This window comes from Suillus subaureus (assembly GCF_016647635.1).
Source record: "Suillus subaureus strain MN1 chromosome Unknown BJ212scaffold_20, whole genome shotgun sequence".
NCBI classification, from domain to species: Eukaryota; Fungi; Basidiomycota; class Agaricomycetes; order Boletales; family Suillaceae; genus Suillus; species Suillus subaureus.
In genome coordinates, this window is record NW_024538576.1 from 678,140 (window position 1) to 698,251 (window position 20,112).

Here is a 20,112-nt window from a genome sequence, read left to right on the forward strand (position 1 = left end):
TCTACAGGCAAATCTTCAAGCACGCAAATTTATTTCAAAACCACAGGATATGTTGCCACTCTTTGGGGACGAAAGACGTCGCGAGATCAATCTTGGTGGATCGAGCTCGGTCACCACCTCTCAAGCAGCTATCTTGAATCAGGCTAGAGCTCGACGAATCGAGAGGGAAACTGTCCGCAAACGACAAGAGAGTGCAGTTACAATCCAGGCTTGGTGGCGTGGTGTCACCGACGCCAGAAGGGTCCGCCAGGAACTTCGTGAACAGTTCATAGGGGATATTACAGGGCTCACCGGCCTCCGATGCCTCGTCCTCATCGGACAAGACGTCGATTTCCTTGATAAATGGGCTGCGGAGGTCCTTTCTCAAGGTGCGCGACTTCTGTTTGACGCCATGCCTCCACCAGCTTATCGTTCATCTAGGTTCGCTGTTCGGCCTTGCCTATGGCCGTGATCGAGAACACTGGCTTGTATTAATGCGACAGGTTTTCTTTTTACTCCTACGCTCTGTTTCTGATCGCCCAAGGTTTTGATACATATTATTTGTATCTTGACTGAGCTGACCTGATCCAGGTCTGAAAGCACTGTCTCATGCCTTCAAGTCCTGTGCACTCTCTTAAACCCGGCATCTGCTATTGAAGCGTTGGGATTTTCCGGTAATCAGCTTACTGTGAGCATCACCGAATACGCTGTAAGGCATGACTTGTATCAATATCTTGCCCGTTCAATACAAACCATTGTGAGTTCCCTTGGGCCCATCTTCTCTATATCTTTTATATTGTCCACAGGGGCCGGAGACAAAGAATGCCCCAACCCTGCCTTTCTTTGTGGAACTCATATATCGCCCGCTCAACACATTAGAACGCTCGTCAGAGACATTTTTGCAGTGTTTTCAGTCGCTTGCCGTCCATATACTCACAATCCCTCTTCTTCCAAATCGAATCCCGATTTCGTCACTCACAGCCCTTTCCGCAAAGCTTCCTCTATCTTCATTGTCAGTCTTGTCGACCTCTATTGCCGACCTTGTCTCCACAATCCCTCTCCAATCCCATGTGCATCTCATAGCCAACCTGTATGCTTTTACCACCCCAAGATACGCGATTCTGCCTCTTTCGTCCTTGAAAACATATCTCCAGCTCATGACTGCTTCACTGAGCATCCTCCCCGTGCACGCGCTTGATCCACCATCAGCATCTGATACCCGCGCTCCCGCAATGTCTTGGGCAGACGATGATGAATCGGAATCAGAACAACCGCACGTCGCAGTTGTTACATCTTTTGCACCAACGCCAAGGCTGCCCCCGCTGGATGCTCGGACACAGAAGCGCCTCCAGACCCTTCCGGGTCCTTCGCACTTGAATGCGTTGCTCAAGGCAGTTCAGCATGATCGTGGCGCACTTCCCGATCTCGTATCATGGCTTGTTAACTTGTGCATCGTATGGCCTACCCGGAAGGACAAAATACTGAGTACGCTGCTGCTATATGGAGGAGGTGGGCTTGTGCGTGAGATTTACCGTGACTATGTACGGAACTCTCCACTCGGGAAAGATGAAAATATCTCATCTTTGATGGGTTTGTCTTTATACCTCCTGCGGTGAATCACACTGATTATAATCAAGATCCCTCGCTGGGGTTAGCGTGGCCACCTCTACTACTGCTCACCGAGCTTTATACTCAATCTCTCTTGACGATGGGTGATGACGAATTTTTCTCCAACTCCCGGACATCGTTGACTTTGGACGAACTGGTGGCCTTTTCTCGTGCACTGTTTAACATCGCGTTTGCTCTTTACTGGCGGGATGACCAAACGAAGATTCAGGAGGGCGGTGTACCGGGTCTGAATCTCCGTTGGGCAGGCGTACGAGACAAGATAACGAAATGTCTACAAGCTATACATGCACGGGAGTAAGTCTGCACATATCATCGCAGTCGCTCAGTAATTCATATCAACTTGTTGTCTTGCAGCTCCCGCAAACCATTCATGCCCGAGAACCACTGGCATGTAAGTTCTCAAATCGACATGAACTCGTTCATAGATGCTGCTGTGTGCGTCGCACCTATGAACTTATCATCCCTAACTTGTGCTGACCGACGTCTTCACAGGTTCGAAGAACAGCAGCTTGATGAGTCCTCAGCGCCACGGGCCTTGACGAAGAGACAGCTTTCACACCTTTCCCCTCGGCTCAGTGTCCTCAACAATATTCCATTTGCTATCCAATTCGAGACTCGTGTTTTGATTTTCCGGCGCTTCGTAGAAAACGATAAGTGGAACCGCAATGGGGACACACGTGGGCGGATCGATGTATCCATTCGCAGAGGCCATATTGCGCAAGATGGATATGACAGACTGGCCGAAGCAGATCTAAGGGCCCCGATCGCAATAACATTTATCGATCAGTTTGGAGAGCCCGAGTGCGTATAAAGCATAAAATTGCCCAATCTACAGATAGATACTGATGGGAGTGGCTATTCGTTAGGGCCGGGATTGACGGCGGTGGCGTATTCAAGGAGTTTTTTACTTCCTTGTGCAAAGAAGTGTTTGACTCAGACCGGGGACTATGGCTAGCGAATAAGAGGAATGAGATTTACCCTAATCCCCACTCGTATGCCACAGAACGTACGTTGTCCCCAGATTTGTTCTTTGATACACACACTCACGTTCATATCCGATGCAGCGCACAATTTGAACTGGTATCGCTTCATCGGACGAATTCTGGGTAAGGCACTTTATAAGGGCATCTTAGTCGAGGTCCCATTTGCAGGGTTTTTCCTGGCCAAGGTAATCGCTGTGTAATTGATAACAAGCTTCACGTTATTGATCATTGATAAAGTGGCTAGAAAAACAAAGCTTTCTGGACGACCTTGCTTCTCTCGATCCTGATTTGTACCAGGGTCTGATATTCCTCAAGAACTACACCGGGGATGTGGAAGACCTCGCATTGAACTTCACGGTTGCGATCGAAGGTTGGTCATCTTTAACATATGTGCTTGGATTGTAGGTTTTCTGATGCGGAATGTTGCCAGATTTTGGGGTCGCCAAAGCTGTGGACCTCATACCAGACGGCAGTAATGTCCCGGTCACCCGAGAGAACCGACTGCAATACATCTACCTTACTTCTCACTACAGGCTGAGCAAGCAGATCAAGCTCCAGAGCGAGGCATTCTTTGAGGGTCTTTCTGATATGATAGACCCCAAATGGCTTCGGTATGTTAGGTTAAAATTAACTCTGCCTGGATTGTTAATGTAGCTCCTTCTAGAATGTTCAATCAGCAAGAACTTCAAATATTGCTAGGTGGCGTGAACGCACCTGTGGATGTACAGGACTTGAGAGCGCATACCCAATACGGGGGTTTGTATGATAATGACGAACCCACCATACAGACTTTTTGGAAGGTCGGTATCTTCAAGGACTGCGATTATATTATTAATCTTAACCTTCATCTGCAGGTTTTGGAGGATTTCGATCAGGAACAACAACGGCTGTTCTTGAGATTTGTGACAAGCTGTAGTCGACCGCCACTTTTGTGAGTTCACAGCCTCCATTATTTGCCCTTGATATTTGTTGTTGCAGGCGCTCATTATTTTCCAGAGGCTTTAAGCAGTTAAGCCCCCTCTTTGCCATACGCGACGCAGGGAGTGATGAAGACCGATTACCAACTTCAAGCACCTGCGTGAATCTCTTAAAGGTGAAATAACTTTGTGCTGACATTTATAGCGTACTGACTGGTCACGAATCAGCTGCCAAGATATAAGAGCGAAAAAAAGCTTCACGACAAGCTCCTGCAGGCAATCTCCTCTGGCGCTGGTTTCGATCTCTCATAGTACCCTTCTATGATCACCAATTTCAACCACTGTATTGTTGTTGCTGTATCACGGATATATACAGCTGTACGATATAGAATTTACAACTTCCGTCGTGTTACTATGGGGCTATTTTTCTTCCTCCAAGGGCAGCATAGATACTGTTTTCTCCTTTGTCACCAAGTCTTTCCTCCTTGAAGTGGTTCGATATGAGGAAGGCGACGTCTGTCAAATGCGTCAGTTGAAACTAATTCTTTGCTTAAATTTGGTTCTTCATACCAAGCGATTGCTCGAAATTGAGTCGGGGGTCACAGAACGACTTCGTTGAGGTTGAGGGTAAGAAGAGCAAGTCAAATACGAACGTAGTCTAGCACACCTGGTATCTGAGCCCCAGTTGTTCTTCGCTGAGCCCCATGCTTCCACCAAGACACTCTGTCACGCTGAAGCCTTCGTCGTTAAGCTCGCCTGTGAACTCGAGACTGACTCCACCGAGCCGAGAACCACAAGCAGCGTGAATACTGATGCAGGAAGTCAGCTCACTGATAATAGTCGCGAAGTTGCGTGTTTTGAAGCCACTGCTGGAAGTAAGTGTGCTTGGAATGACTCAGTCCGCGTTCCACATCATCGAGGATATAAACGTACTTTCCATGCATGGGATCACACACCCATGCGACCGGGTGTTGAGAGTGCTTAACGGCTTCGATGTGGCCAGCGAGGTAGTCTCCGATCTTGATAGCTTGGTCAAAGGTTGTTGGAGACAGCTGGGAATGAATAACGCACTTTTCCTGCTCCATACCTGGTGATGAGTGTCACGCGACCAATTTCTTTGTTTGGATTTACGACTATGAAGAGAGGTATGCGATAAGTGCGTTCTGCGAGACGTACGCCATGAATTATACATACTTTGTAGGAGCCTGATTAGCTCCGCATTTTCTAATGAAGGTCCGACCTTGATGCCGATGGGATTGCGTATACCTCGGAAATATTCGATATGGGCGCCATCCAGTTGTCGCGTACGGTCACCAACCCATAGAAAGTGGGCGGAAGTATTGTAGAAGCCCTTTTCCTTCGGAGACGATTTTGACCCAATAATATCGGCTTCCCGTGTCATTGCTTGCTCCCAGTCCAACATTAACCCTTCATGACTGAAATTTCCGATGCCATTAACTTGATCCGCTACGCCACGCCATGTCATCAGGGAGCTGACCTCGTGTAAAAGTCAACCTCGCCTAGAACACCTCGACCACCGCCCCGGTCAAAGGGCACACTTTCCCTACCTGAGTCGGCACCTATCGTGTGGCTGAAGTCAAGCGCGTCAGAAAGACCCTGGGTGATTTTTTCAAACTCGCTCCTGCGGTAGAAACAATATCCGAAATCAGGGGTGCAAGAGCATGTGCAAGGATATACTGACCGTAATGCTGGCGAACGAACGTGTGAGAGTGACCAGTCTCGCGGGTGATGCAATGAAGCGAATCCGGATGTGAGGAGGCCACGAACGTAGTTGAGGGTAGCGGTGGAATGAAAGTAGGCACTAATATGGGGAAGGATGTTCATATCGATTATGATAAGGTAGTCAAACACAAACCTGAGGAGCCTTTCAGGATCCGGGGTTCGATCGTTGGGGTCAAGCCTGCTAAAAGTTTAGTTTTCAGTCACGATAGGTTCTCTTGTTGTACCCATTGACGTTGTCACCACTGCAATAGGAATTGGAATCAGGTGGTGTCCGACTCAATGTCTGAATTGGTCATTGCACACCGGAAATTCAAAACCTCCCTATTGTCAATTGTTTCTGTCCTGCTGCTCCTGGGTTTGGCATATTGCCCGGCTATACGTCCGATGCGTACCTGGATTGCGAAAGCCCGTTGTAAAAATATGCGCACCGGCAGGCCAATCATGCATTATGACATGCACTTCAACGCACCACTGGGAGACGTCCACCCCAAATGAGTATGAGAGAAAACGAAAGTATCAACCCGATCTTCGCTGATATGTTTTGCTTCGAAATACTTAGAACGCCGCATAGGCTTGAGAATGGAATAGCTCACTTGAGTACACGCGTCAAAACTTTCTGCGCAATCTCCCGCATGGAGCAAGAAGGCCTCGTTCCTTTGCACAGCAGCTAACTGAAAGCGAAGGCGTTCAATCTAGAAGGCAGTCACGGTAAGGAACGGCAGCAGGTAGAAGTACCGGACACAGACTTCTGCAGGCGTTACGAGGGGGGGTAGACCATTTATTTTTGTCAAGACTCTGTTTATTTAATTAAAAAAAACATGTAGTAAGTTACGGATGCATAAATTACACGTGTATGTACAGACCTTTTGAGATGCTGTTGGTCAGGGTAATCCACTATCTGATGCAGACGGTAAATCAACCGTTTCCGAGTCATCATCGATTGCGCTAAACCTGGACGATGTTGTTCCCACCTGAGCAGCTGTCCTCGATTTCCATGAAGAGGGATGCCACTTCAGGTCTGCCATTGGAGAAATCGGCACGATCTATGGTAGCTTGTGCGACTCGTGCTTGATTGATTGATCACTGATCAACCCAGTGGTCTAATAACGGTATCAGTGCTGGAATTCTCCGAACGATGGATGAGATAATCACGGTTACGATAAAGTTTTAGGAACTCTGAACAGAATGACAACTCGAACGTTCAACGCGTTCAATGGAGAAGCAGTACTAGCCAACTAGATTGTTGTTGCAGACTATTGTCCAGGCTTTCATTAACTGACACCGGTACGCGCATTCAAATTCCTTTGACATACAAAGGAAATTACAGGTTTTCACCTGCCCAAGCTTCCATACTGATATACCAGCTTGGAGTTTCTACTGGACGCACCACACCCGCGGGTCATCTCATCGTGCGCTGTCACCCAAACGAGATATGATGCACGTTTTAACTACCCACTTTTTGCGGATACAAATCTGGCAAGCATAAAATTTCTTTAGCATAATCAATTCCAATGGAGTGCTCACCAGTCCTCTGGGCTTCTCCATAATGCATGCAATCTAGATAACGTTTATGGCGCAACAAGCCGCAGCACCGCAAAGCCGTACCTCCTCGGTTTGATGCCATCGACACGAACTCGTAGTCACAGCTTGAATTAGTTTCAAACTTTGTTTGACACACCTTGCCGGCTAACCCCCTGTGAGTGTATTGTCTGTCCTGTTGTGCCGCACTGTGTATCCGGTTCTCCGATATAAAGGGCATCTCATGCTCGATCACTCGTTACCCAGCATAGCTCGCAATGTCTCTTCTTCTGCGTTCTTTCCTTGTCCTTGTGCAAGCATTCTGTAACCAGATCGCATTTACTCCACCTAATAAAACGCCAGCAAAATGGCGCTATCACACTGAAGAGGCATCCGTTTTGCAAGTTGCTCCATTGATCTTCAAGGTAAGCTAGCTAGTGACATTGTAGCTGTCGTGTCTAATCAAAAATTGTATTTTATTCAGGTCCACACAATAATTCTATGGTTGAGTGCTTCATATGAAGCAATTTCGACAATCCACTATTTTTGTGGATCGTTGTTGTCAACGCAGTCGTCAGGTCGTCTCGACTCAGTATTATGTCCTGCACAGCGCACGCAACATTTAGTCACTCCCGTGTTCTTACTCGGAGTCATGATGGCTGCTCTCGGGATGTTCATCCGTGTGCGCTGTTTCCACGAGCTCGGCCACTTGTTCACCTTCGATCTCACCCTGTACCCTGGGCACAAGCTTGTGACATCTGGATTTTACAAATATGTCCGGCACCCAGCGTACACTGGCTCCTTGTTGTTGGTTGCGGGTATTGCCTTCTCGCATCTAACTCCCGGGAGCTGGGCAATCGAATGTGGCATCCTCGGACCTTTCAGCTCCGCATTGCTAGGGGCTATGTGGTGGGTTTGGGCGTTGTCAGTAGGTGTGAGCCGTGCGTACGCAGAGGATGGTGAGCTTCGTAAATTATCCGCGTCAGAGTGGGATGCATATGCTGCCGAAGTAAAGTTCTGGTTTGTGCCGGGATTGCTGTGAGCTAGTGGCGTGCATCATCGGTAGATCAGTTTGCCTTGAAGCCTGTTTCCTTTCCTGTCTCGTCACGACTCACTACTAGCAACTCATTTTAGACAATCGATTCCTCACGATTTAGAATTTATATCTACACATAGATAGCTCTTATGTGCATTCTAGGGTTCCGCTTGTGTTCTTTGGCACAATCTCCTTCTGCTTAAAATTATGCTACATCGCTTCTCAGTAGGCCTTGAATATATTTGTGGTTTGTACTGTACGGTGGTGCAATTTACTGTTCAGCTGAATTGGGGAACTCGAAACAAAGGTTGGGTGGCATTGTTCAACTTTCGCACCAATCTCAATGCCCTCTATAACTGCACTAGGATGCAGAGCACTCATCGATAATCAATCAGATCATGTGTGGGGTACGAAAGAGTTAGTTCCGGATCTTGATGTTGTACTTGCCTTTTGGGGATTTTCTTCTTACCGCATCGAGTCATCAACGGCCCCGATTCCCGAATTCGAAAACCTCGCAGCAGCAAGGCAGCCCATGGCCAGCGTCTCTTACAGAATTTTGCTATCTCAAAGATACGATGTCGCATCATACCAGGTGAGATTACAAGGCTGTCGTGATAGTCGAGTGCTGAGCTCCTCGTGGTTACGTTTAAACTTTAGTGACTTCAGTCAACCTCCTCCGGCGTACCAGCATCATGCTTCAATGCCACAAACATCCCATCACGACTATACTCCACAAGGACACACACATAAAGGACACACATACGACCATGATTTTCATAGGCACTACGGACATTGCCAGCCCCCGATACACGTTGTAGTACCAATGATCCCTGCCTCTAGGACTGTGTAAGCTTTCATTCTATACCCGTTCCTTTCAATGCTTGATAGAGGTCACTACTAGTATTCGTTCAAGGCATGATGCGCAGCACACGAAATCATGATGCAGTTATTGATACTCATCTTCAGGTACAATGAAGTCGACCCTCTCCTCCCAGCAGGACGACGACGGAACAATGGCCCAGGATGTTGCTTCTTTACAATTCTCGGAGCCATGCTCATTTTCGGGGTGTTTGCCATCGTTTTCTTCTCATTTATGCCCCTCAATGAGTTCGCTTGGACCAATATCGAATCTCATTCCTGCACCACTTATGCAACAAAGGAATACGTAGCGGAGCTCAACGCGTCTCGTTGGAGCCATCATAGGATGGAAATCTGCATGGCCACTCCGGTGTTTATTCATGGCCGGCCCCACTGGCCCTCTAGATGTGAAGATGTTGGTTGACATTTCTCGCTAGTCCTGATTATGAAGTCTGACTTGATATAGCGCTCAGGCACGGTGTTTGGACATTTCGCCATTAACCATGACGAGCCTGACTGCGTTACCTACTGGAGTGGATATAAAGATATGGTAAGTTGGAGATGTTATTCTTCACTCATTCTAACCGCTATCTTCGTAGGGCTGTTCCGCTAGAGGCTCAAAGAAGAGGGTGAGAACGGATGCGCTGTTCTCTGGGACTTGAATTGATCATTACTACAGCACATCGAGCAACGTCTCGAGAACTTGCCGTTCCTAGCTGACTATAAGGAGTTTTGTGCAACAACCCCTGCTCATTTCCTAGACCGGAAATTCTCTGGTGCAGACTCGTGCGTGAATAATGTATGTGCATTTGGATTCCCTTTATCTCTCATTCGACTGACATCTCGTTAGATCTGGGGTGTCTACGGGCAATGGTTTATCGATGACCATGGTTGTTGAAGCAAGCGATTATCGATAAGCGTCGTTTCTTGTACCCAACTTTATCTCCGCTTCTTATCTCGACATTTGTACACTATTTAATGATGTAACCTATGCTTTGAATACTTCTTCTATTGTGGCTTATTTCACATTTTTGAACGGAGCGTGCTAACGCATCTGTGCAACTTGATCAGGAAAACCACTTTTTTGTCACTTTCACAGCACTGAAGCGATTCCTCAAGGACTTCAAATATTAATGTGCTGCCATCAACGCGTGAACTTATCTAGAAGTCTGACGGAGACCTACAACATGCATGAATGGAGGTACTAAGGTAGAATCTTATGCATGGCCCACCGATAAAGGTGACTGTATCAGGATATCAATCCAGAATAAATCCTTGTTCAGTGCTTTGCTTAGTCATCACACATTTCCTGCTTCATCGACGACGACGTGCTCCTGCTTTTTCGTCAACGCTCTGTTGTCATTGACCACGATGGCGTCAAACAAAAACAAGCTTGCATTCCTGTCAATGCCGGCCCCGGCATCGTATGTCGCTGGTCTCGGTCGAGGGTGAGTATCTCATATATCATTGGATGCCCCGACCTAACGCTACGACAGCGCCTCTGGATTCACGACTCGTTCAGATATCGGACCTGCCAGAGAGGGTCCATCTGCAGAAGTTATTGCGTGCGTTCAAATATCTTTCCTTAGAAGACTTCACTCATCCTTTGCACAGCGAGGCCCAAGCTAGGCGCGGTGAGGAGCCCGAAATTGATCCAGAACAATTCCAAGACCCCGACAATGAATATGGCCTATTTGCTGGTACAACTTATGAACAAGATGATGAGGAAGCCGACAAAATATATGATGATGTTGATCAGAAGATGGACTCACGGCGTCGGGCACGTAGGTGTGTGCTTTCCGGTTAGTTGTATCATTTTATTGTGTTCAGCTGCTTCACTTTGCTTTTCTATCCAGGGAGGCGAGAGAGAACGCAGAGCTTGCAAAGCACCGAGCTGAGCGCCCCAAGATTCAGCAACAATTCGCCGACTTGAAGCGTGGTTTGTCCGTCGTCACCGACCAGGAGTGGGAGAGCATACCAGAAGTGGGTAATCTTACCAGGAAGAAGCGGCGAAAAGACGAGAGGACTTTTGTCGTTCCTGACAGCATCATCGTCGGTGACCGATCCAAGTCTGAATATGAGAATTCCTTGGACACTCGACAACAACAAGCCAATGGCCTTGAGACTCCTGCTGACACAGGTACCATGACCAATTTTGTTGAAATCGGTCAAGCTCGTGATAAGATCTTGTCCTTGAAGCTCGATCAAGTACGTCTGCTTATCATAGTACTGATGCATCATACTCATTGCATCGTAGATTTCTGGGACAGCCACTACTTCTGGCTCTGCTACCTCTGTTGATCCCAAGGGCTACCTCACATCACTCAATAGCGTCGTTCTCAAGACTGAAGCTGAAATTGGCGACATCAAGCGTGCCCGCATGCTGTTTGACTCGCTCGTCAAGTCAAATCCCAAACACGCCCCTGGTTGGATTGCAGCTGCATGTCTGGAAGAACACGCTGGTCGTATGGTTGCTGCAAGGAAACTCATAAAAGCAGGTTGCGAACAGTGTCCTAAGAGCGACGACGTATGGCTTGAGGCCGCAAGGTTACATGTACGTGAACCATGGTATCCTCTGCGATATTGCTGATATCCCTTCTAGAATAATGACGATGCAAAAGTCATTCTTGCCAACGCTGTTCAACATGTCGGTCAGAGCGTCAAGATTTGGCTTGCAGCGGCCGACCTTGAACAAGATGCTAAATCGAAGAAACGCGTCTTGCGTAAAGGTATATAATTTGCCATCGAATTTACCGAGATTCACTCACATTTCACACAGCACTCGAGAATATTCCCAACTCCGTTCGGCTATGGAAGGAAACCGTCAATCTCGAAGAATCAGCTACTGACGCTCGCATACTCCTCTCCCGCGCCGTGGAGGTGATTCCACTTTCCGTCGAGCTCTGGCTCGCTCTTGCCCGTCTCGAAACCCCTGAACGCGCCAAAGCTGTCCTTAACAAAGCTCGCAAGTCTGTTCCTACGTCACACGAGATCTGGATTGCTGCTGGCCGCCTACTTGAGCAAGGGGCTATGGGCGACCCAGACAAGTCCACAGAAACCAAAAACAAGGCACTCGATCTGGTGGACAGGACCATCGAGCTTGGTGTTCGGGAGCTCCGGCGGCACCAGGTGCTACTCACGCGCGAGCAGTGGCTCAAGGAGGCGGAGAGGTGTGAGAGCGACGGCAGCCCGCGGACATGCGAGGCAATCATTAAGGCTACAGTGAGTATGGAGGTCGAGGAGGAAGACAGGCTAGATACATGGGTTAGCGATGCGGAGAGCGCAGAGGCGAGGGGCATGGTCGGGACTGCGAGGGCCGTGCTTGCGTATGCGCTCAAAGTCTTTCCGGATCAGCGGAATCTGTGGAGAAAGGCTGCAGATTTGGAGAAGGCGCACGGCACCAAGTATGGTGATTTTTTGCGGAATGTATATCTTGTATTAATGTTTTTTTAGGGAATCGCTCGATGGAGTGCTCTCTCAGGCAGTGCACTATTGCCCTCAGGCAGAAGTTCTCTGGCTTATGTCAGCCAAAGAGAAGTGGCTGGCTGGAGACGTGCCAGCGGCACGCGAGGTCCTCGAAAAAGCTTTTATCGCCAATCCCGAAAGCGAGCAAATCTGGCTTGCCGCGGTCAAGCTCGAGGCTGAAAATGGTGAGCTGGGTGTCGCAAGGGAGCTACTCGTGCGTGCACGGACAGTTGCAGATACTGAGCGGGTAAGTGTTTTATCTCAATACCTGATCCACGACCGATCTGAGTGTATCTTCTCAGATCTGGATGAAATCTGCTGTATTCGAGCGCCAGCAAGGGCAGTATGCTGCAGCGCTTGAAACCGTCTCCACCGCCCTATCTAAATTCCCAAAGTTTGCCAAACTATACATGATTCAAGGCCAGATCCGTCAGATGGAAAAGAATTACTCCGCTGCGCGTGCCTCGTATGCTGCTGGCCTTAAAGCTTGCCCGAAGGAGATTACGTTATGGGTGCTTGCGAGCAAGCTGGAGGAGCTTGATGGAAGGAGCATCAAAGCTCGCGCATTGCTAGAGAAGGGACGGCTTGTCAACCCGGCGAACGAGATTCTGTGGGCAGAGTCTGTTGGTGTGGAAGAGCGATCCGGTGGAGCTGCACAGGCAAAAGCAATGCTCGCCCGTGGCCTACAGGAATGCCCGTCGTCCGGTCTCTTATGGTCGATGTCTATATGGGCTGAACCACGACCGACCAGAAAAAGCCGCTCTGTCGATGCACTGAAGAAAAGCAAGGATAATCCGCTGATCACATGTACAGTTGCGCGCTTGTTCTGGGCAGAAAGGAAGATTGAGAAGGCGAGACAGTGGTTCTCGAGGAGTGTAGCTACAGAGCAGGATAAGGATATCGGAGACCATTGGGGATGGTGGCTCAAGTTCGAGCGCCAGCATGGCACTCCTGTGCGTCTATTGTCATACACCTGAGATACTGACTAATTTACTTCTACAGGAATACGTGGAGGAGGTTATTAGACAGGGCGTCGCCGCTGAACCGCATCACGGGCCTGCGTGGCAGGTTATAGCGAAGGATGACAAGAATGTTGGGAAGGGCACGAAGGAGCTACTCTCGATGGTTGCAGATGCGTTGCAATGAAAGTTTATTTGAGGACTTTTTGTGGAGATAGTTGTTCCTTGTGCTCCAGGTCATATTATATGAGCATTTTTATGGTTGTTGTACTAGTCAGAGCTCGAAAAAGAACTAGTATACCGAGATGTGTCAATATCAAACGATCCTGCACGGTACCCGTGATCAGATGGTCGTAAATAAAGTTGGATTGTGCCTACGAGTGAAAGGTCGGGTCACTACAGAATAACAGCAGATTATATAAGGTCGCGTACGACGGTTGTAAATTATGTTTGATCGCTCCGGAATTCCAAAACGTGCATCGAGCCACAGAAGTCAGGATACAAAGCACAGTTGGCGTCATTATGTAGTACACAAATGCTGGACAGGAGATAGAGAACAATCATTGCTGGGCACAAGAAACAATGGTCTTCACTCATTTTCTCCATATCCAGGATCTCGCTGAATATGATGTTGTGAGATGCTTCACGCAAGTGGATATGTTGGTATGTGAATGGCAGGCAATCGCAATTGATGATCTGATTTTCCTGAATCATCGTTATGAGTAAAATCGATGTCATGCGATGGCGGTTTCTCTATCACCTCCTGTTAACATTTTTTCTTTCTTGCAGCCGACAGAAGGGGATCCCTTGTAAGTAGAATGCAATTCTGGTGACACAACAAGCTGTGTAGCGGTAATTACTTGTATTCTGTAACAACGCACTTAGTTTGTTTGCTTCGTGCCCGTGCTCCAACTTCTATCGAAACCAGCCTAGACGGGTCCCGTGTTCTTGTGCTTTGATGATTCTCGTGTGTTTCCGCTGTCTCGTGCTCGATGATGAGCCGCTCACTTAGAACTGATTTCTTCTGGTGTAAATGAGACGCATGGAGCTATACATCACGGCACCAGCCAATGAAGCGATCTGAGATCCGGATAATCGAGATCAATGGATAGAGAAAGCAGCGACCACAGTCAATTCACCCCAGAGAACAGAGCGGGTTTCCACCAAGTATAATTAGAGGTGAGTAGAGCACCGGATATGGGGGTTCCTAGATAAACATTTAGAAGTTGAAACAAGAAATATCACGAATGCATCTACCAATCAAACTTCCAAATCCTGTAGTGGATGTGTGCGAATTAAATTCAAAAGAATCTATAAGTGAATCTGATCCTACTCACCACCAACAAAGAAACAGATCCCCATCCGCCCGCTGTGGCCAGATTAGATAGTTCGTGCAGACTAAGCTTAAGCTATCACTCACCCAAGCTCAGAGGTGTTGGGCGCTAGGACAGCCACGAGTGGGCCCACCATTGTGGTACCTGTATGATCGATCAACACCCTCAACCATGTGGTGAAACGGAAAACTACTTACACACCCCCGAAAAATAGCCGTAAAGCACACCAAGAATAGCGACGCTAGTCAGGCCACTCAATCCAATGGCGCCCAAAATTGTCAATCCGCACGAAATTGCTGAAATCATGGTTAAGTTTGGGACTCCTATATATGCTGCGGTGTACCCTGAAGTAACTCGTCCCACACAACTGGACGCATTTAAAATCACAAGCTAGTGAACATATCAGCAGGGGAACCGCTTGTGTGATGCTGGATCTCACAGAGTAAAACGAAAAGATGATGCTGATACCGTGCTTGATAGAGTCAAGTTGAAGAAAGAATAAAGCGTAGTAGAAGCCAGTCTGGACAAGAAAGGCCCTGCACACAAATTAGTCATTTGGAAAATTCGAGAAGAATTGTCTCACCCTGCCAGTGTAAAAGTAAACGGAATATCACGAAGACATTTTCTAGCTGCCGCAATATAATTCACTGGTGTCGTGTGGTCGGTGGATCAAGGCGAGTTCGCATACATAAGCATGCAATAAAAAAGAGCGCGCTAACCAACCCTGTACTTGCACGTACGCCATCGGCAAAGCCAAAGTGCCCATTCAGGAAGGTTATTGAACATAATTATTAATTGAATGAATGATAGCACCCAGCGATGAACCAAAAGCAACGAACGTCATCACTAGCGTGCGTTTCCGTTTGAAATAATGCGAGGCGACAGCAAGACTTGGGACGCACAGGAGCCCCAGTGCGATACCCGAGCCTAAGCCTCGAGTAAGGGATATCTATACGGCGTTAGAAAACGAAACCGTCTGAAAGCCGGTGGGCGTTACCTGGTAGTATTTATCAGGCTTCGTCGATGATAGTATGAAGAGTGATAATCTCTGCAAGAGTGACCTGGTGATGACAAGATAGTAGCTGGTTAAGCCTGCTAAGTATCGTCTCCAACACATCTGGATTTAGACCCACAAATAACCTCGGTCACACAGAGCTCGCTATAAGGCTCACAGAGGTACCTAAAATTGCATTAAAGCTCCCGATGGATCTGCAAGTGACCATGAGGATACTCATGATAGAGAAGCCTGTAGAACTCACGAAATGGCAAATGATGTCTCATTTGTGAGGTAATACTGAGTACAGAAGTCTGGAAGGCAAGTCGTTTAAATAAAGTTCCATCCTCACTTTCGTGTATAGCAACACCTTCGTATACACCAAATAAGGTGGTGCGGCTTTTGGCCTTCAGAGCGCCATTCTTGACCAATAATAGTGTGCAATACTCAACCACAACAACCACAGAAAAGTACAAGAAACCTAAGAAAATCAAGAGTCAGCTTGCCGTCTGAAGTTGAGTCTTCTTACGACCCAAAGGCAGTGGACCAAGCTGCAAGACCACCTTCTGGAAAATCATCCATGCGCGAAGAAAGGGCGGAGTCCTTAGAGACTGAGGATTCGATGTCCAGCACCTTTGACCCCTCGTTGTCCGAGTCTTGGGAAGCCTGGGGTTCCATACAAAGCGTTTGAGGTTTGGTTTCGACCGTCATCCGTGGACTGAGACAGGTGACACCGTTGCACGGGGCCGTAGTGACCACACTGCGCTCACGGTACACATTTAAATATAAGTGAATCGCCGCACTCTGACACGTCTGTCCAAAACGTAGCGAGAGCACTTGAGGAAGGCGCAACATCGTCATGGCCAAATCAATAACCAAAAAAGAACACAACATGGCCGCATGATGATTCAACAGCGATAACAAGCAAAAGGACAAAACTTCCTCAAGGAAACAGTGGGCTTCATGTGCAAGAATGACCAGTCCCTACGTTGCTCCATAGCAGTCTCGCACGAACGGAAAATTATCTTGCGCAATCCAGTTTCCCGAAGCTGGCTCAGAAGTCTAATATGATCATACTTCGTAAGTTGATAGCCCATTATGCAAGACCCACTTTATCGGAACACCTGAACTATCTTGCAATCCACTAACGCCTGCTCACATGGACTGTGACCTAACTCTGGGAACGACTCGTGAGATTTTCAAGCCTGTCGGACGAGCGGAAATCGCTCGAGGTAAGTACTATTCTGCAGAAAACATGATTCACACAACGTACATGTTTACCAACTCGGTCAGCGTACGGAACGTTGGATACTATATATGCATTAAAAATATGGCTCAGTGCTCTGCCAGTCGCCAAAAGTCCGCAAAAGTTGGTGAATATCTAGTCCAACATTGAAAGAACGTGAAAATATTATATAATCACATCTGATTGGCTAAGGCCTGCAAACTTGTCATTTAAGCCTTCGAGAATTCTGCGTCGTCAATACGAGTCTCGGCATCCAAATCCAACGACTCGTATAACTCAATCATGTGACTGACGCCTCTCTTCTCCGCGTTCTACCGAACAACGGAACAAGGGGAAGACCCCACTCAGAGACTGACTTGTACGTGCTCAGTCTTACCATCTACTTCGGTTCTTTAATATCGCATAATGATTGTGGCATGTGTATTGTCCGAATCCGAACTGACTAGAATCCAGTAGTATCGTCACTCGTGTAACGTTTGCTCAAGCTTATGCTACCATAGTTTAAGAATAGTACTTGGATTTCGTGATTTAACTCACTTGTTTCAAATATGGTCTTCGTCATCTTCTTTGCCATTCTGGAACGAACCAAACGGGGAACTGCGGCGCGACCAACAGATTTGGGACGTCCGCAGCAAGATCGGTGGAGGTGTGGGCCCATAAAGAGTACCAGTAGTATTTGATGTTGCCAGGGTTGGAGGTACGGAATAGTGCTAATAACTCTTGTTGCAAGACACCCTCGGTTTTTAACACAGGATCATCCTTGCGCCCAGAAAGAGCAAAGGCAGGCGTCCTGGGAGGTGGAGTAGTACGTGGGAGGCTTTTCATTAAGATGATACCAGTCAATATTAGTTACGGATTACAGACTATTACAGACCTTGACAGACCTTGATTAAGTTTGATATCTTAATGATAATGGATATTAATGAAGGCGTTGCATTCCAACTTGCGATGCTATTTGTTCTGCATTTTCAACGATGAACGCGACGGTTGCGATAGCGTGTGATGTGATCATTGATCCCTCCGGGCCAATCAATAAGATTCGGTTGGAAGAGAAGTATACTCGGATTGGAATTATAATCGTGATGGTGAAATTCTGTAGATATGTGGTAGGACAGGACTAGCTGATCTGGCAAGCCGTTAAACAGGGTTATAAGTTTCTGGAGATGCCAGATTGCGGACGGACGTTTCCTGCTACACGGAATTTCGCCTAGTCAGACCTCAGAGGTGATACACTAGGTTGATGCATTAGTATTGTCTTCGCCGTAATGTACAACTAACTAACATGCCCAGAGGAGAAATATAGGGCCTTGGAGTTGCCGCAAAAGGATGGCCCGCCTTGCTGGTTCCAGACTGCATGAAATTTGAAGCTTCTGAAGCGCTGTGAGTAATCCGTTCACACTGCATCATGGGTCTTCCTTCCAGAGCAGTAACCAAACAATCTCTTATCGCAACGCACGAACTGTCTGCAGTCGAACCTGCATCTCAGAACCCTAGGACGTCGTGTAGCTTCCTTGCCTTGCTATTTTCAATGCCCCCTCCAACGATGAGAAGGTCTTGCAAAGGTAGCTGAGGATATCAAAAGTGCCGTACCATTGACAGAGGTGATAGAAGAATCTCGATCAACGAGGAGGGCATGTATCACTGACAGGACCTGCATACGACTCGCGCAGTGGCAACAAGAAAAAGTAGAACTGTCAATATGTATCTAGCATCAGATCCAAATATGTGTTGAGCACGAGAATCCGAATCATACGTAAACGTGCCCCTGCCATCCACCAAATTTTAAACACGAGTCTTTTGAAGCCGACCGATTACTTCCTCGAGACCAGTTCCTCAGGAAGGAATCCCTCCTGACTCGCGACGGACTCGCCTAGCTTGCGCTTCCGTGTATAGATCGCTCAGTAGTTGGATTTCGTCGATGACCCTTGAAGGCTGCTCGCCTTTGGCCACAGCTCGTAGACAGCTACTAGAGACAACATAAACCTTTTGATCAGGTAGTTTCGCCTCCGCAAGGTTTGCCTCCACATTGCGGCGAGTTTCGTCGACGAGCTGCTCTCTCGCAGCCATGTACAAGGTTGACCGTTGCGACCGATCGGCGTCTTCATCGTCACTTTCATACCCCATCTCCTTCACAATATTTCGAATATGTTGGTCTGCTTTGGAGCGGACGATGTAAGTGGGGATTTTGAAGCGCCTGCAATTGAGGAGAATAGCAATGTCGGTGTGGGTGAACCGATTGTCGAACAATACGACAATGCAATCAAAGACGTAGAGTCCCTGCGCGTTGAAATACTGCCAATCCGGGATCCTGATGGTCCCCGCTCCGGGAAGGTCGTACCAGACATGTTGGCACCGCTCATCAGGGTCTGGATATCTTCCCACCGTCAAGGTGGTCTCTGTGACCCCTGTCCGAGCGGCACCAGCTGCACGGTTACTCATACCGCGGAATGCGTTAACGAGTGAGGACTTTCCTCCGCCGGCCCTCCCAGCAACAGCGAAATGGAATAAATTCTCCTGATACTGAATTTTTGCTTGGGCAGCGAGAATTTCTTGAGGAGTGGGCGTTAATACAGGCTGGATGCCCTCTTTAAGCCGCTTTTCAGCGTCTTCCTTGGCTGCTGTAGCCTCGCGAACACTGTTCTCAGCTGCCTTTCTTGCCGCCTCTGATTGTGCGACAGGCTTGGTCGGTTTTCTTCTTTTCTTCTTCGGCCGCCCTCTGAAGACGCTCGGCGTTTTGCTTAAAAGCCTCTGCCGCTTTCTGAGCTCCTTCTAGAGCAGCTTGAGTACGCTGAACCTCTGCCTCAGCTTCTCGGGCCTTCTTCTTGGACTCCTCCGTGGCAAGTCGTGCAGCGCTTTCTGCAGCGAAACGAGCCGCATTCGTAGCTCTCTCGGCGTCAACCATGGCCCTCATTTGCTCCTGAGTTTTCTGCTGCGCAGCAGCCGCAGCCGTCATGGCTTCCTGCTGGAACTGCAGTGACATGCTTTGCATCGCTTGCATTGATTGCACGAGCTGTGCCACTTGCGCCTTCATACCGTCGAGATCCCGAGTGGCTCTATCCCGCTCTACCTCAGCCCACTTGCGTGCTTCGATTGCAGCATAGGTTGGATTGGGATCGCTGCGACGGGAACCGAATAATTTCGATGCTAGCCAGAAGCACCCTGTAACCACAGGGAGCCATGCCATTATTTGTCTGCGCAAAGTTATCAACGGTTGAGCAATCAAAAAAGAAAAGTCCATACGATAGTGTGCGAGTACTGGGAGATAACTGAGAAAAATCTTCGAATGAGTCGTTGTGCTGCCTTGAGAGGTCGGTGGAGGAAAGTGCCAGCGTGATATAGTTCAAATCCTCCAGATACTTAGCTCCGTGTTGGCCTCGCGGCCACTGCTCAAATTAGTAACCCTTACTTTGAGTTATAGGGTACTTGACCGCATTGCAGACGCGTTTTAGAA

The 20,112-nt window shown here is 48.0% G+C and overlaps 9 protein-coding genes across 9 annotated transcripts; 4 read left to right on the forward strand and 5 right to left on the reverse strand.

Annotated features, from left to right (window-relative positions):
* Positions 1-49: 49 nt before the first annotated feature.
* Positions 50-3,820, forward strand: BJ212DRAFT_1481954 (HECT-domain-containing protein; the record flags this gene model as incomplete). Its single annotated transcript, XM_041340339.1, has 15 exons — positions 50-368; positions 421-523; positions 571-736; positions 786-1,569; positions 1,617-1,902; positions 1,963-2,043; positions 2,101-2,409; positions 2,475-2,614; positions 2,673-2,776; positions 2,829-2,961; positions 3,022-3,202; positions 3,256-3,391; positions 3,446-3,522; positions 3,588-3,684; positions 3,737-3,820. The coding sequence occupies 15 exons, from the start codon at positions 50-52 to the stop codon at positions 3,818-3,820; spliced, it is 3,000 nt and encodes a 999-aa protein (XP_041192109.1).
* Positions 3,821-3,920: 100 nt separating this feature from the next.
* On the reverse strand, positions 3,921-6,346 carry BJ212DRAFT_1463171 (DAHP synthetase; the record flags this gene model as incomplete). The annotated part of the gene is made up of 15 exons (XM_041338945.1): positions 6,223-6,346; positions 6,115-6,149; positions 5,998-6,046; positions 5,845-5,943; positions 5,721-5,795; positions 5,555-5,643; positions 5,476-5,493; positions 5,385-5,429; positions 5,007-5,330; positions 4,703-4,944; positions 4,580-4,641; positions 4,442-4,527; positions 4,176-4,392; positions 4,079-4,118; positions 3,921-4,024 (listed from the first exon to the last, which is right to left on the reverse strand). The coding sequence occupies exons 1-15, from the start codon at positions 6,274-6,276 to the stop codon at positions 3,921-3,923; spliced, it is 1,539 nt and encodes a 512-aa protein (XP_041192110.1). The 5' UTR covers positions 6,277-6,346.
* Positions 6,347-7,047: 701 nt separating this feature from the next.
* Positions 7,048-7,811, forward strand: BJ212DRAFT_1273709 (uncharacterized protein; the record flags this gene model as incomplete). Its single annotated transcript, XM_041331113.1, has 2 exons — positions 7,048-7,194; positions 7,254-7,811. The coding sequence occupies 2 exons, from the start codon at positions 7,048-7,050 to the stop codon at positions 7,809-7,811; spliced, it is 705 nt and encodes a 234-aa protein (XP_041192111.1).
* Positions 7,812-8,604: 793 nt separating this feature from the next.
* BJ212DRAFT_352248 (uncharacterized protein) lies at positions 8,605-9,708 on the forward strand. Its single transcript, XM_041342994.1, has 5 exons — positions 8,605-9,078; positions 9,130-9,213; positions 9,263-9,292; positions 9,343-9,462; positions 9,514-9,708. The coding sequence occupies exons 1-5, from the start codon at positions 8,743-8,745 to the stop codon at positions 9,559-9,561; spliced, it is 618 nt and encodes a 205-aa protein (XP_041192112.1). The 5' UTR covers positions 8,605-8,742; the 3' UTR covers positions 9,562-9,708.
* A 326-nt stretch (positions 9,709-10,034) lies between these two features.
* BJ212DRAFT_1481957 (PRP1 splicing factor, N-terminal-domain-containing protein) lies at positions 10,035-13,274 on the forward strand (the record flags this gene model as incomplete). Its single annotated transcript, XM_041340340.1, has 10 exons — positions 10,035-10,111; positions 10,160-10,228; positions 10,278-10,451; positions 10,520-10,871; positions 10,921-11,217; positions 11,266-11,392; positions 11,443-12,067; positions 12,117-12,375; positions 12,431-13,081; positions 13,131-13,274. 10 exons carry the CDS (start codon positions 10,035-10,037, stop codon positions 13,272-13,274), a joined length of 2,775 nt encoding a protein of 924 aa, XP_041192113.1.
* An 821-nt stretch (positions 13,275-14,095) lies between these two features.
* BJ212DRAFT_1481958 (uncharacterized protein) lies at positions 14,096-14,727 on the reverse strand (the record flags this gene model as incomplete). Its single annotated transcript, XM_041340341.1, has 6 exons — positions 14,096-14,167; positions 14,227-14,294; positions 14,345-14,362; positions 14,425-14,456; positions 14,508-14,565; positions 14,619-14,727. 6 exons carry the CDS (start codon positions 14,725-14,727, stop codon positions 14,096-14,098), a joined length of 357 nt encoding a protein of 118 aa, XP_041192114.1.
* An 839-nt stretch (positions 14,728-15,566) lies between these two features.
* BJ212DRAFT_1481959 (uncharacterized protein) lies at positions 15,567-16,126 on the reverse strand (the record flags this gene model as incomplete). The annotated part of the gene is made up of 5 exons (XM_041340342.1): positions 15,567-15,630; positions 15,681-15,729; positions 15,786-15,837; positions 15,890-15,896; positions 15,945-16,126. 5 exons carry the CDS (start codon positions 16,124-16,126, stop codon positions 15,567-15,569), a joined length of 354 nt encoding a protein of 117 aa, XP_041192115.1.
* A 717-nt stretch (positions 16,127-16,843) lies between these two features.
* BJ212DRAFT_1362160 (uncharacterized protein) lies at positions 16,844-17,533 on the reverse strand. The gene has a single exon (XM_041335937.1). The coding sequence runs from the start codon at positions 17,484-17,486 to the stop codon at positions 17,220-17,222; it is 267 nt and encodes an 88-aa protein (XP_041192116.1). The 5' UTR covers positions 17,487-17,533; the 3' UTR covers positions 16,844-17,219.
* An 899-nt stretch (positions 17,534-18,432) lies between these two features.
* BJ212DRAFT_1512794 (interferon-inducible GTPase-domain-containing protein) lies at positions 18,433-19,614 on the reverse strand (the record flags this gene model as incomplete). Its single annotated transcript, XM_041341659.1, has 2 exons — positions 18,433-19,324; positions 19,386-19,614. 2 exons carry the CDS (start codon positions 19,612-19,614, stop codon positions 18,495-18,497), a joined length of 1,059 nt encoding a protein of 352 aa, XP_041192117.1. The 3' UTR covers positions 18,433-18,494.
* Positions 19,615-20,112: the final 498 nt, after the last annotated feature.

Coding starts and splice junctions, on each gene's coding strand:
- BJ212DRAFT_352248 (XM_041342994.1), top strand. CDS start 8,743: ATGATGCAGTTATTGATACTCATCTTCAGGTACAATGAAGTCGACCCT. Junction 9,293..9,342: donor CTAGAGGCTCAAAGAAGAGG/GTGAGAACGGAT, acceptor TCATTACTACAG/CACATCGAGCAACGTCTCGA. Junction 9,463..9,513: donor CAGACTCGTGCGTGAATAAT/GTATGTGCATTT, acceptor ACATCTCGTTAG/ATCTGGGGTGTCTACGGGCA.
- BJ212DRAFT_1362160 (XM_041335937.1), bottom strand. CDS start 17,486: ATGAAAAGCCTCCCACGTACTACTCCACCTCCCAGGACGCCTGCCTTT.